Source organism: Lissotriton vulgaris, chromosome 10 (genome assembly GCF_964263255.1).
Source record: "Lissotriton vulgaris chromosome 10, aLisVul1.2, whole genome shotgun sequence".
Taxonomy (NCBI): Eukaryota; Metazoa; Chordata; class Amphibia; order Caudata; family Salamandridae; genus Lissotriton; species Lissotriton vulgaris.
This window is the reverse complement of record NC_141698.1, coordinates 28121567-28136865: the sequence shown is the minus strand read 5'-3', so window position 1 is coordinate 28136865 and position 15299 is coordinate 28121567. Positions and strand designations below refer to the sequence as shown.

General features: G+C 47.7%; 2 protein-coding genes across 2 annotated transcripts in view; one reads left to right on the top strand and one right to left on the bottom strand.

Moving 5' to 3' along the window:
* IMP4 (IMP U3 small nucleolar ribonucleoprotein 4) overlaps positions 1–4009 on the bottom strand; it is a 101661-nt gene extending 97652 nt beyond the window's left edge. The window contains exon 1 of the mRNA XM_086940317.1: positions 3868–4009. Coding sequence (XP_086796443.1) covers positions 3868–3870 — 3 coding nt within the window. The 5' untranslated portion in view covers positions 3871–4009. The remainder of the gene's footprint in view (positions 1–3867) is intronic.
* Positions 4010–4327: 318 nt separating this feature from the next.
* Positions 4328–15299, top strand: part of VMA22 (vacuolar ATPase assembly factor VMA22) — a 40533-nt gene continuing 29561 nt past the window's right edge. Inside the window, exon 1 of the mRNA XM_086940318.1 lies at positions 4328–4438. Within this exon, the coding sequence (XP_086796444.1) occupies positions 4347–4438 (92 nt within the window). The 5' untranslated portion in view covers positions 4328–4346. The remainder of the gene's footprint in view (positions 4439–15299) is intronic.

Genomic DNA, 15299 nt, shown 5'->3' with positions numbered 1-15299 from the left:
CAGGTGGGAAGCGGCCTAGTGGCCCCTCTACAGCTGAAAATTGCGGCCATCCAGAACTGGCAGCCCCCTATCACCCAAACCGAGGTACGCGCCTTCCTGGGCCTCACGGGCTACTACCGAAGGTTCGTGAAAGACTATGGTACCATAGTGGGGCCTCTCACCGAACTCACGTCAAAGAATCAGCCCAAGAAGGTGAACTGGACCCCAGAGTGTCAAGCGGCATTCGAACAGTTGAAGGCCGCCATGTGTTCCGCTCCTGTGCTCCAGGCCCCAGACTACAGCCGGGAGTTCGTCGTCCAGACGGACGCCTCCGACCAGGGCATTGGGGCGGTCCTGTCTCAAGTGAACACCGAAGGCCTTGATCAACCGGTGGCCTTCATCAGCCGGAGACTCCTACCACGGGAGCAACGCTGGAGCACCATAGAGAGGGAAGCCTTCGCTGTGGTATGGGCCCTCAAGAAGCTCCGGCCCTACCTTTTTGGCACCCACTTTCGGGTACAGACTGACCACCGACCCCTGCAGTGGTTGATGCATATGCGGGGGGAAAACCCAAAATTGCTACGCTGGTCCATCTCCTTGCAAGGTATGGACTTCACAGTCGAACACCGGCCTGGGTCAGACCACGCCAACGCGGATGGCCTGTCCCGGTTTTTCCGCCTCGACGAGGAGAGTCCCCAAGAGGATGGGTAACTCTCCCCGCCTTCAGCTGGGGGGGACGCATGTTGGACAGGCCACATGAAGGGCCGCTCTCCCCCGGCTCAACCAGGCCCGAGCCCAGTCACGCAAGTACCACACACCACCATTGCACGTCCTCCGTCCCATCAGGGACCCCTGCCCTCGAACATGTTAACCTCGTGGGTCCGATCCACTGCCGGCCCACGCGCCCAGCCCGGGCCGCCATCTTGGACACTTCACCACGAGGCCGCCTGGCCCCCGATCGACCTCAACCCTGGGCCTAGCCCGGCCTCAGACATTCCGGCACCACCCTCCACCCAGGAGGTGAGCGGGCTACTTGGCAAGTCAATAGGAGAAAGAGGTGTCGATGGCTCTCCCCCGCCAAGTGCCGCTCGCCCATCGCCTCCCCGGGCGCCGGCTCCACCCTCCTGCTGGGTGTCTGGACTCCCCCATCCCGGACCTCCCGACCTCCAAGTGCGAGGGTCCGGACATCAAAGCACGCCAGCCCTATAACTGGGGCAGCTCCAGAGCAGGAAGGCAGTTGTATCTTGGAGTCGAGAGACGTAAAGAGGAACTCATCCTGGACGGACTACTGGCGCTGCCGTAGCTCTGTCCTGTGCACCATCGTCCTGCCTGTTGGCGCTGCCACAGCCGTCGTAACCTTCATCCTTCATCGTCGTCGGGATCTGCTGGCGTGGCCGCGGACCGTTGTAACCGTCATCTTTCACCGGGACCTGCAGGCTCCGCCGCGGACCGTCGTCCTTCCTTCATCCATCTCGGGACCTGCTTGGCTCCTCCACGGCCCGATCATCTAGAACGCCGAGCTCGAGGATTGAGAGCTATTTTGTACTCATTGGTAACTAAGACTGTCCCGCTACCCCTTTCCTCAGCCAGAGATCAGAACCGAGGGGACCCCTGAGTCCAGACCTCCTTGTATCATACCAACGTAACCTAAGAATTGCATATAAAGTCTCGTTAACCTTCAATCTTGTGTGGTGTCCGTCTGTGGGGGGGGAAGTTACTTGTCTGTACAGTCGTTGGAGACGGCTCTCCCTGGAGACCTCTCCCCGTAATCTCGGCCGACCCTCCCGGTCCGTCTAACAGACGGTTTAGCCGGACACTTTATGTCAGCCAAACCATCATGCACACTTAGAATTTCTCCACCAGGCTGTAATGTGCAGCCGGGTAGAGAAAAGCCACAGGCTCCCAGGCACAGTCTGAGCAGCAAAGCAGGCCGCTCAGACCAATCCCAGCGCAGCTCACATGCTGGGAATAGCATTACCAGCATGAGAGCAGCACTGAGATTGACATCTGGGAGCCTGCACAGTGTGCGCCAGTCAAGGATTGGGAGAGGAGGAAGACTCAGCATCATGTAAGTCTCGATTTAATATTTTTTTTTATATGTATTTATGCCCCCCCCCCCTCCTCCCATTCCGCCTTACCACTTCCCATCGGGGTCAGCTGCCACTGTGGATTAGTATAGGGAAAAGTGAGTATGGTATTAGAATAGGGAGATACGAGTTAATTTGAGCAGGGGACATGCGAGTCTGTTATTTATATTGAACTAGCAGCCCGCCCCAGCGTTGCCCGGGGCAGAAGGGGGCTGGGGGCACCATTCAGGCTTGCGTGCACTCCTGCCCCGGCCCCCGCCCGCCACGACATTTCCACTCCTCCCCGCACTTCACTCAGCCGCACATGTTCCGCCTCCTCCCAGCGCTCCCGTGCTTCACCTACCTCAGCCCGACTTCACCGCTCCTCGTTCCGCCTCGTCACATCAGCCCGACTTCACTGCTCCTCGTTCCGCCTCCTCCCATCAGCCCGACTTCACCGCTCCTCGTTCCGCCTCCTTCCATCGCTTCTCTGAGCCGCACACGTTCCGCTCCTCCCTGCGCTTCATGTATCTCAGCCAGACTTCACCGCTGCTGTCCGCCGCTCCTCCCCGCGCTAGATGTCAGCACGCACGTCCACGTTGTTAGCGCACACGGCCGGCGCTACTTCTTCGGGACTACTTTTTTTTATTGTTTATTTTTTAAATAACGTTTATTTTTATTTTTTATAGCCTATGTCCATCTACAGGACCCCCCCTTTCCAACGCTGTATTGGGTGTTGCGATTGGTGGTGTACTTTTCGAGTTTACCTGGCTCAAAGGGCACAGTTCTCTCTTTATAATAGTAGTATAGATAGAGTAAAGCTAGACGAGGGAGGGGGGGGGGGAAGAAGGAGCAGATTTAAAAGCCCCTTGCAACACTTTAGCGCCACCGTTGCATCACTTTTGTGACGCAGCGACTGCATGTCAAAAATGCAGCCAATTTACAACGTGACCAATCTAGGGAGATGCATCACGTTGTAAAGCCCTGCGTCACATTATACCTGTGTCATATAGAATGTATGCAGAGTGGGCGTTCCCATGCCGGAATTCCTCGTAAAAGTGACACAGTAAAATCAAGATTTCACTGCGTCACTTCTAGGACGCCACTGTGTCAAAACCTTACGCCTGCTTGAGGCAGGTGTAAGGAGTGACGCAGTGTAGTGGGAATAGGCCCCAAAATGCATTGCTGGAGTGGTGTCGTGCTTGTGACACGACTCCAGCAATGCATGACTTTTGCCCCAACAGATGCGTCAGAATTTCGGACACATCTGTCAATGCTTGCCAAGGTGAGCTGGGGCCGGGAAAGTGATCTCTACAAATGTGTCACTTTCTTGTAAATCTGCCCGAAGTGTTAATTGGGAGATCATAGCAGTAGTTGAGGTCTGGAATGAGTAAAGGAGAGATAGAGAAGGGAAGTGCCTGTATCAATTAATGAAAATAATTCAACAACAAAATACTTTCAGTGCTTCCTCCAGATCCCAGAGACTCTCTCTTAATCCTGTTTCCCTAGAAATTTTACAAAATCCGAAACGACTCAAACTCCGTTTCCAAGACACAACCTTTATTACTCCCTCCCAATACACAACCACGCCATATACATCTGCACAATTCACTGCAATGAACACTCAGCCTCATCCTACTAAGAGCTTAAAGAGGCGCCTGATCCACGTGTTCACAGTTCAGCTCCAGCCCACACAACCCCGCCCCCCCCCCCCAAAGAACACAGATTTCACTGGAACCCCGGGGTATAAATCAAAACGTAACCCTGCCCTTCACAATACGTTAAACGCCACCCCAGAGACTGGCAGCACCCCTAAACTCACCATGGCAGCAGCTCTCCCAGCTCACGAGAGGCAAAGGCACCCACCAACAACCCCGGCCGCCATTCGCTATCGATATCATAGAAATGGAAAACGCACTCGACGGCCGCCATGTTGGAACGGGGGTTGTACCCAAGTATGTTACAGTATGAGATTACCCCTCTTTGAAATTATAGCGGTCGTCGCTAGAGAAGAAAACACCCCTTTCCCTTTAAATCAGGCGCTGTTTAATTGAAGTTCTCTTCATTTCCGGTTGTCTTTTGCCGAACCAAATCAGACAAAGCTCTGATAAGTATAGTGGGTATACTGTGCGCTAGCTTATATTTTAGTCTGTCTTTTGTGTTACCAGTACGGCAGTAAACCTCAAATTGTCTTTCTGGAATGTGAAGTGCACGAAAATGCCCCCGTTCTAAAAGGGCCGCTACAGTGACGTCAAAGCGGCACTGCGCATGCTCGAGATGCTTCCGGGTCTCCAAGGTCACATGATCTTTTCAGAGAGCACTAGCTCAATAGCAGCTGAAGCCTGGAAATTAAATAAAGTTGAGATTAAGGCAGAAGAGGAAAGGAACACCAGGTGAGGCCCAAAGCACTGAGACTTCTTGCGGCAATTTTACACGTATTAGGATCCGATTAGAATATCGCAGTGCGTAGGCGGACGTGCAATATTGTATTGCAATTGCATTTAATAACCCATAACACCATTGAGGGAGCATTGAAGCGCTTTACGGTAAACTTCTGAATCCAAGGCTAATTGTGAATAAAGTGATTGTTGATTTTGGGATTAATTTTGTGCCATCACTAATCATTCCACGCATTTAATTGTTTATTTGATGTAGATTAAATGAGTAGGAGTCATGTGTGGTCATAGTGTGGGTGAGTTCATGCAAATGGTTGGTGGGATGAATAGATGGATTAGAGGAGTTTAGGTACTGTTAGGTTGCAAGGATGTGGGTCATACTTGCCAGCAAACTTAATTCAGGGGGGGCACTCTTGATGTTTGAAGCCAAAAATGTCTTTATTCTAGCTGTTACCTGCCTGAAATTGCTTTGCCTCAATTTAAGTAAATGGGGAAAATATACCCCCCTCCCCCCCTTTTTTTTAATCTCCCACTTTCCTGTTTTATAATGTTGGCGTATATGGTAGTTGAAAAGAAGGAGACGTTGTGTGCTATGAGATGAGAGCAATTTGCAGAAATACAATAAAGGCAGACAGGCATAGACCTTAATGTAGGTCATAATAAGAGAAAGAAGGCATGTAGAGGATGGGAGGTAAAGAGAGGGTCACTAGAAAGAAAGAAAGGAGATGGAACAATTACACGTTTGTTGATGTCCCTGTATGCCTATTCTTTGTCTTTGTGCTGTATGCAGTCAGCTACACTAGTGCATTCCGTAGCCCCCCCCCCCCTTCTCCAACCTATTACAGGATGGCCCATCTCTTTGTTCCCATGCTGGCAATCACTCTCCCAGCCTATGTCATAAGCTCCGGCCCATCTCCAAGCATCCTTTCAAATCCAATGTTCTTCTTTACTACTATACTAGTATTGCATACTTTGATTATGCTCGGTCCCCTGTTCCCCACGCCGGTATCATACATGAAGTGATACCCCTATGTTGTTCAACTTTGTCGGTGATTTGTAGCACACCATCCAGGCTTCTTCAAATCTCCTATTCTGCACGACTAACCCTCTCTCTCCTAAGCTTGACAATAACGCCATTTCCCCTGGGTTGCACCTCCTTCTTATTTGCACTGTTCAGCCACACTTACTCCCTTGTAAGTGTGACTCTCCTTTTCACCTGCCATCATTCTTTGCTTGGGTTACTTTATAGAACAGTTCTTTCTGTCACAGCGAGTTTGCAATGGTGAACATAAAGTACAGATGAGCGCACACTAGGGTGCCCCACTGTCTGTAATTTTCACAGACGGTCCGTAAATTAGCCCTTAAGTCGGTTGTCCATGATGAATGTCTTCACGGACAGCATTTGTTCGTAATTTTAGCATCTCCGCTAAAATACAAAAAGTTTATTTATACTATTAGGATTCTACAGCTACAGTGCATGGGAGTCTCCTGTGCTCATTCCGGAGGGAGGGGCAGACGGCTGAAAAGAAATAAGCCCAGGGTGTCTGCCTCCCAAAAGAAATGCAAATGTGTGAAAGGCTGCTTGGGAGGCGTTAATTTCTGCAATCTCAGGAACTTCCTGATGACCCAATATTTTGTTTTTGCGAGGTACAGTTAATAGGCAGAGTTCATGAACTCGAAAATCTATTGAAAGACCAAGAGACTTGAACAGAGCAAGCTGTAAAAGAGGAGTTTAAGCGACAGAGAGAAGCATAAAGAAAACTTGAGAAATAAAAAGGTCAAGAGATCAAACTGCTAAATACCAGCTGATGTGCAATTTATTTTCGACTGCCGTATTGCAAGCTGTGGGATAGCCACCTAGGAGTTTGTCAGAGATAATATTTTTATGAAATAGTATCCAAAAGTGTGCAATAGCACCGGTAACTGTAAGATGTCTCAGTGAGTCAAATTCCCGCTGCTGACTTCCGTATATTCTACAGCACACAGGTCTGAATCCTGTCAGGGCTCCATCAGCTATTCATCCTTCCATGTCTGATAAACTGTTTACAACTCAGTTCTGCAAAAAATAAACCCTGTAAATAGAAGGTTATTCTTGTTCTCTGGGACATAAAAACGTATTTTGGTTGTCTATTTACTTATATACTATTGCGCGACCTCCTCTGATGTGTGTACAAAACATACCTTTTGCCCTGAATTTTTGTCCTGAATTTTTGTCCTGAATGTTGACCCTCAGTCCTAAATTTTTACACTCACTGTCCTAAATTTGGTCAGTTGGTCACCATAGCGCACATGCTGTACATATAACATTTATCATTCTGTCAGAAAGCACAGTCAAATTACAATTGTAGTCCATATCAGTGACTTTCAGCCCAACATTAAGTGTTTTTTCTCAACTATCAGCACTGTGCATGCTGGAACCAGAAGCCTCGTGTTTCCCAATATAAGAATTGCCACGAAAGTCGCAGTATGTGGCTAAAAAATCAGGACTCACCTAAGTCTCCCATGTGAACTAAGGCTAGGTGCATAGCCCTCGACCAGGCGTTTTGCAGGTGAGATTTCACAATGTGCTCTGATCCATGCAAACATTCATTTTAGGCAGATGAGTGCCATATTAATTTTTAGGTTTTGCCTGCAAGTGCTCACGTAGTGAGCATGCGCTAAAAAACCTATTGAGTTCTATATATGATCGATGACCCGCCTCTGCCTCTCATTGGCTAGCTCCATAAATGGAGGCTAGCCATTGGGAGACAGAGGCTGTCAATCGCGCTTTCTCCAGAAAACGCGATTCGGGGGCGTTTCTGGTGCTTTTTTTAAGCCCCGCCCCTTTGTCCCGGGCCGCGCTGCGATTGGCTGCCGGCCCGGGACACCCCCGTGACGTCATTCCCGGGCCGCGCTGTGATTGGCTGCCGGCCGGGACACCCCCGTGACGTCAGCCAATCACAGCGCGGCCCGGGACCGGACTTGTTTTAGAAGCAACTAAGATGCACAGAAATAGAAAAAAATCAAATCTATGCATAGAAAAATAATCCTCGCCTGAGACTTAATCTGTGCTTTAATGTTTTTTTTATTTAGAATTACCACATTGCGTGCACTTAGAACAATATTCCACGTAGGCACTTTTCTACGACAAAAACACTTGCCGAGAGCAGCGACTGGTTTTCTTGTCTGCATTTTGTCGCTGAAGATTTTTTTTCTTCTTGATAGCATATTGTGTTAGTTTGGGCGGAGCTGTGGGTGGCAAAGGCAATAGAAGCGCAGGTGTCTTTGTACTCCTGCCTTGGCAGCCAGCATTTGTAATTCCTGGGGTTGGGGCGGGGATGTCTGGACTCCCGGCTGCCCCTGTCCCTTTAAACTCAGCCTGAGGAAATGACAGCTGGAGCGTGAGGGGAGCTTTGTGTTGTATTTAGGTCTGATCTGAGGGGAGGGGGCTTCGGGGGTGTCATCACGATGGAAGCTTTGTGTTGTATTTAGGCCTGATTTGGGGGGGGGGGGTGGATTTATCAGGACAATCCTAAATGAAGCCCCTGGAAAGGGGGAGGGGGCTGGCTTCAGAGTGCAGGGCACGACTGCAGTCGAGAGAGTCCCAGGGCATCTAAATTTCACTGAGAAGCCGTTTGGTGGGCGGTGCATCGTCCTGTCAGCGAGGAAACATTGCTCTTTCTACAGCAGTGTACTGGGATTAATTCCTTCCCTTTGCACGCCGCTGGTCTCTACCGGGGGCAGGTCGTGCCCCTGCGGGTTGTATTGCAAAGCGCTGCGGCCGCTGTCGCCTATTGATCCTCCGGTGGCGAGAGCGCGCACAGCGGGGCCGCACTCACGCACGCTCGCGGCGACGCGGTCTCAGCGCGACGGAAGCATGCTCCTTCCCGGCAGTGCCACCCTCCCTCGCATGGAAGCGCTGACGCTGCAAGGGGACCCCGGGAACCACCGGAGACGTGGGGGCGCCCTGCTGCCACTTGAGCCTTTTCCCAGCAGAACAGCGCCTGACCCGCCACCGCCGAGCGAGGACTATGGTGTGTGCCATGCAAGCCTTCATTATTATTTCTTATTCAAGTTTTATTATTATGAGCAGTAGTAGTGGCAGAGAGGGCGGCTCGTGATCTCACATTGAGGAAACAGTGAGACTCGTGACTTCCATTTCGGTCTCAGTTTTTTTTTTTTAAGCTGCGCTTTTCGATTCCTAATCGCTCCTTTGGTTTTCTTCTGAACTATCAATCTATCTAATGTGTTTGGTTCGCACATTAGTTCAGGTAAAATAACCCAGTGGGTTGTTGCACCTGCTGCAGATATGTGTCGTCTATAAATGTCAGGTTTGGGTCCCTGCAGAGCGATCGTATATATATTTTTTTTTTCTTCTTCAGAGGAAGCTAAAATGAGCATAATTGAGTTCTGTTTCCAGTGATCTATTATTTCCGATGTAATGAAACGACAGCACTGTGGTTGCACAAGTAGTGCTGTGTTTTGGTGGCGCAGGAAGGCCTCTTTCACATTCCCCCTTCCCCATTCCCCTCAGATTGAAATCAACTTGAGCAATTCATTACTGGTGTTCAGAGTAAAATATGATCAGCACTATGCGGTGGGCATTGTAGGGAGCTGGGACAGGTGGGTAGTCTCAGTTGGCACAGGTTCAAGCTCTTTAACTCTTTAATATTAGAAGAAAACACAGGAAGAGATAATAAAGCCATTGGAGGTTGCTTGGTGATAACATGATTGAGAGGCAGTTATGTTGCTTTAAATGCTTCCTTGTGGTATGTTGGCAGTACTGAGGACAGGTGAACCAGGAGACCAGAACTGTAATCATGGCTTCCGTCTTGACACTATTCTACGATCCTAAGTAACTCCCTTGTCCAGCCCGGGCATACTTCTCTTATTTGCTAACGGGGTTGGACTGGCCCATAAAGCAATGAATCAGTGCCGGAAGTACAGGTCTGACAGGTCATTGTGTGGGTCTGGTTTTTGACTATTTGTGGGCTCTTTTATGATATGCTGGGCTGGTTTTTAGGTCACAGCCTACCCAACAGCACAGCTGTCTGGTTTTATTTGAGTCATGTCTCCCAGCGCATTATGTTTCTCGTTACGAGAAGTGTCTTAAACCGTGAAGGAACATGTCAGCAAACCTTACCCACACTCTCCTTTCTCCACAGGCTTGTTTGTTGCTGGGATTGATTTTGCGTTTACATCTGAAAATAGCGCCTGGATGCCGTCACACATGATTGCATCCATCATGATTACGTGTTGTTCACAACTGCTTCTAGTGACAGGACCACATTTAGATCGATAGGAATATTAAAATCAGCCCATACAGCCAGTAGTAATTATTAAGCGCCCCTACCGGAGAGGGTCAGTTATATGGAAATCAGTACTCGCCCTGCCGCAAAAGGAGGAGAAGAGCCCGAAATGCTCAGCCATGCCCAATCAGTACAGGAACTTGCGACCCTGACGGGCTTCAATCTGCCTCCTCGGCGAGGAGCTAAAACCTCGAGCTGTTTAGTCAGAAGCCCTATGTGTGAGCGTATCCTTGACACAGGCGGAGAAAACGCGCTTTGACCAAGCCTGTAGCGAAATATTCAGTCCCAGCCGTCAGAGGGAAACATCAATCCACCCACCCGTGGCAGCCGTGCAAGAGCCCCTTACCCCTGAACACGTCTCCGTTTTGTAATCTTGCCTCGCTCACAGAATAGGCCCAGCATGTGCAGCTGGCCAGCCACCCCCTCTCACACAAACACAGGATACAGCATTTGTATAGCAGTGGGAGCCCAAACAGACAAAAGCACTACGTACAAGAAGTAACTCACCACCACCTTATACCGTGCAATGCAGCCCCCACCCCACGACCTTCTTCACTGCACATAGACATACACGCACGGACTAGCATTATCTTTCTACTATAATACCCTCCCTCTTTATACTAAGCCATCCAACTACTACGACCCTTGCCCTGCTCCAGGCACTGCCCTTCTAATAACCACTACCTTTTAACTTTCCAGTGCAGTACCTTCCTGTGGCTAATGCGCTTTTGCTGCTGCATGTAACACATGGCAATAACTAACCCTTTTTCTTTACTTCTCCAAGCAAGACCTGCCAACAACCACCACCCTTCTAATGCTCCCCACTGCAGGGCAGCGAATAAGAACCACACAGTTCCTGCTCCCTACTGTGCCTGCCAACAACCACCACTGTTCTACAACACGATGTAACACGCTCCAAAAATGTCCATACTTTTACCAGAACTTCACCACACTGCGGTTCTTGCCGGTAACAAGCAGCCTTTTACTGCTCCATGCTTCACATACAGTCATCGCAGTTCTTTCTTCTTTCTATCCTCTATGTAGCACCTGCCAATAACTACCCCTTTTTCCAGTGTTCAAGAGAGTGCCTGGTGATATTCGCCACCATTCTGCCAGACGATGCATTCATTGCCTACCAATAATCACCACCCTTTTGCTGTACCATACAGGATTGCCAAAACCACCTCCTCTGTTCTACTGCATCACCCACTGCGTGCCAATAAGTACCTTTCTTTTTCTGCTCCATGCTTCCTGTGTAACAACTGCCACTCTTTTACTGCTTCGTGCAGCACCCACTGAAAATGACTAAGCATCTCACCTACCAGTTTTCCTATACATTGCAGCACACGCGAAGAACCAATCACTTGGGCCTTGGTTTTGCTCCTCGTCCCTTCCCCCCCATTTCTGTGTGTGTGTTTGTGTTCTGTGTGTGTGTGCAAATGCAATAGGTCTCGCATTTGTGAGAAATTAAGCTATTGGCGTTGTAAATGACAATGCCATTTATTTATCGGTTTTCAAAACCAACACATAAATACAAAATTTGTCATTTACGATGCCAATAGCTCTAACTTTTACAAAGGCGAAACCGTTGCATTGTAAATGCTTGTTTATTTAGCCGGTGACATTATTTAAACTTTCTGGGCCTATTTTAATAATTTGCCAAAGATTTGTTTTACTGGCGCTGCTAGGTAACTTGTCTTTCTTTGTGAGGTTGTCTTTTTCGAAGTGACACTGTTTTGATCACTGGCCTCTGACTGCTACACTTAACTCTTGACTTTAAATCTGTGAGCAGACACTCTGTTCAAAGTCATGTCAGAGCGTTAGATCTGCAGCAGGAGTCTGCAGCAAACAGCAGCATGGCAGATCAGGCTGGTGGAGAAGGGAGGCTTGTGGGTGGGCAGGAGTACAACCCCCCCTCCGGGTATGTGTCACCCTCCAAAGGTGTGTGAGTTCAGAGGTATGTCTTTCACTGCTAGGCACTGTATGGCCCACATTTTACATATCCCAGTGATCCATGATAAAATGATGCATAGATGCACATGTCATACATTAGTCTCTGCCGGATTGCTGCTGCCTGTTGAACTGTGAGGATCGCCTTCGACCTTTGTTTAGCCAGGACTGCTGTGTTAAGTGAACTTCATGTAAAAGTGACCAAGGGCCTGCCAAATCGTATATACAGATGATTGCACTCAGCTCTACCATCTACTTGAATTTGAGGCCCATTTAAACTCCATGATCTTCATTAATCTATAAGAAAGGGTATTCATGATTTGATTTGTTTGTCCTGAGGATGGTCTCCATAACGCAAGTCTAGAGACCGAAACGTCGACTGCGCTTGTTCCACCGCTTGTAATGATAGAATCTGTAAATAGGTGGATAAGCTACAACAATTGCTGCAAATAGGCTGTTTTATTGATATTTTTCCTATTGTAGCTTTTGCAACAAATGGTATACCCATGTATATTTTATTCTTGTTTTGTGAATAATTAAAACAAACAGAACTTTTCCATACACCCTGCTATTGCTCTCTCTTTTTATTACCGTCTGGTATTAGCTCTATTTGTCTAAAAACTTTGTCTAACACAAATTGTGCATCAGTGGTGTCAAATGTTTAGGACCACAAAATAATATATAATTCTGAATATTCAACAGTTTAACAAAAACCCTTGACGGCACAATTACCCTTTCATACATTAGTAACAGCAACATGCATAGTAAGTGCACACATGATATCTATCCAAATCATTTGGTCATTTTATATTGTGCTGCTTATTTGTATAGAACTTTGTCACCACAAGACTACCACATAATACTGAGAGCTGCCAAAAGAGAGTGAAAGAGAATATTCCAGAGAGTATAAAAGGGGACAAAAGTATACATGGAATAGACAATAGCTTTGTTGATGGAAGGATCATGCTCAATATCACAACGGACGAAGCAATTTTGTATAGTAAGTCTTAGGTATGTATTCATATCAGTTTTTTTCGTTTGGTAAAGACTTTGGGCCTGATTTAGATCTTGGCGGACGAGTTACTCCGTCACAACAGTAACAGATATCCCGTTCGGCGAAATATAAATTCCATAGGATGTAATAGAATTTATATTTTGGTGGACAGGATATCCATCACCCTTGTGACGGAGTAACCCGTCCGCCTAGTCTGAATGCACACCTGGGTACTTTAGTCGTCAATGTATCTTTATAAGACACAATGACATGAACTACAGCAGAAATAATTAAAGTATAGGGTTCAGAATACAAGAGTATTGAGTTATTACACCAAAACCGTATGGAAGGGTGCTGTATCCAAAGCTTCTATGAGCTACAGCATTTTCATCATATTATAATAATTCACATTTGTAAAGCGCGAACAATCACCCGTAAGGTTCTCAAGGCGCTAGGGGCCGTCACGAAGATTAAGCAAGCTATTGCCCAGAGTCACATGGTCCTGGGCTAATCTGCTGCCGGCACCGGGGTCGAACCGTGATCTTCAGATTCCGGAGTCATTCACCCTGGCCGCTGCGCCACACCTCTTCCGCCCTGAAGTGTTTAAGGGGGCTAGAGAAACCTTTGTTTGATTATTATATATTTTTAAGCAATAAAGTGAAAATCTGTGTCTGTCTAAGAAGACAGAATGATGGGGGGAGCAGTAATGAGAGAAGAGAAGGAAAGGATGAAGTGTAATAAAAGCAAATTATAATAGTTAGGCACTCTCCACTACAAAGCAGAGGTTGGCAAAGAATATGGAGAATCTGGTAGCTCTCCATCCCTGAAAATTAAGCAGAATAGATTTGGATAAACAGATGGTTTAGATATTCTAAGAATGAGTGTTGTCCTAAGGTCTTTTGGAATTTTGTTCCAGGTTTTAGGAATAAAACCTAAAAAGGAGCAGAATGTTATGTGAGAGTTGAAACAACCACGTGTTGCCTCTGTTTACTCTTAAGGTAGGAGGCTAACGCCTTCCCTGCTTTATTTGCAGAGCACAGGTTGATAGCTTTATATTTGTTAATCCACGCCCCTGCTCTTTCACTAAGGATTCTGTTCAATTCATACTTCTTTTTTGACAGCTCTGTCAGCCTATTGCCGTCCTTTAGGTTAGCCTTTTGCCCTCTTTCTAGTTCTTTAATCTGGTTTTCAAGTTCTGTTATTTTTTTATTTCTTGCTTTGTTCATTCTGGCCTTGATACTTATGATTCTACCCCTTAGCGTGGCCTTCAGTGCGTCCCACAGTACTCCTCTGTTCGTATCTGGGTGTCGTTGAATTTGTGGTACTCTGTGATAGCTCCCTCAATCTCTTTCACATTGTCAGGGTGCTTGAGAATGTCACTATTCATTCTCCATCTACTACTGGGTTTCTCGTTATGTCTCCCACTCAGTGTCAGGCTGATGTGTGCGTGATCTGATATAGTTATCGCCGATATCTCTGTTTGATCAATCAGGTGTGTGGGAGGCTGACATAAGGATGTAATCTATCCTGCTATATGAGTTGTGTGGGTGGGAGTAGAAGGTGTAGTCCCTTGTGTCTGGGTGTTGTAGTCTCCACGGGTCACTAAGTTGGAGTTTGGCGCATAGGTTTTTTAAGGTGCTTGTTGTCTGAGTTCTTGGGCTTGTTTTAGCTGAGTGCCTGTCGATAGTATCGTCTAGTACTTGGTTTAAATCCCCTGCCACTACTATGAGTTCTTCTTCTTGCGGGAGGTTATCTAGTTTCATTTCCACCCCTTCCCAGAAATCTTTGTCGTTCGAGTTGGGGCCATAGATATTATTTATGTGTATCGTCTCATCTCCTCTTCTGAGGGTGTTGATCAGTAATCAGCCATCATCATCTGAGTAAGTTTCTTGGATTGTCAGTTTAGATTTCTTATTTACCAGGGTGATCACCCCCCTTTTTTTGTGTATAGCCGGTGAGCAGGCCTGATCACCTATCCAGTTTGCCTTCAGTCGTAGTGCGTCGTTGGTAGAGAATTTCGTCTCTTGAAGGACGCATATGTCACTTTTGAGTTTTGTTAGATAGCCAATCACTTTCCTACGTTTGACTGGGTGATTGAGGCCCTTGACATTGAGTGATACAACTTTGAGGTCAGAGGATGCTTGTGTGTGCACTAATGTCGTCATCCTATGCCTTCAGTGCCGCCTGCCTTTCGGGGGTCTGTGCCTTTGTATGGCCGAAACATCTGCCTTGATTGATTTCTTCTCTGTGTTTGTATGTGGGCCTGCCTGTCCAGTCTGTCCACCTGTCTCCGTGATCTCCCCTCCCTACTTAGGGTGTGGTGTGTTGCCTCAGAGAGTGAGGCTAAAGGAAAAGGAGTAAGAAAGTTAGAAAAGATAAAGAACTGTACCTGCCAAGAACCCCTCCCTGCCCGTCCCCCCATCACGCTCCTCCCCCACCCCCCGTATTCTGTCTGTCGGACGTGCGACATCGAAGTTCCTCCCCCCCCCCCCCCCCCCCCCCCCCCATCCCGAGATTGTATTGGTGTCTCAGTGCAGTGTTTATTTAAACAAAAAAAACAGGGTAAAAGGATATGAGATATTTCTGCCATTTCAGTTCTGTTCCGCGCTGCGGTTGAGGTAGAAGT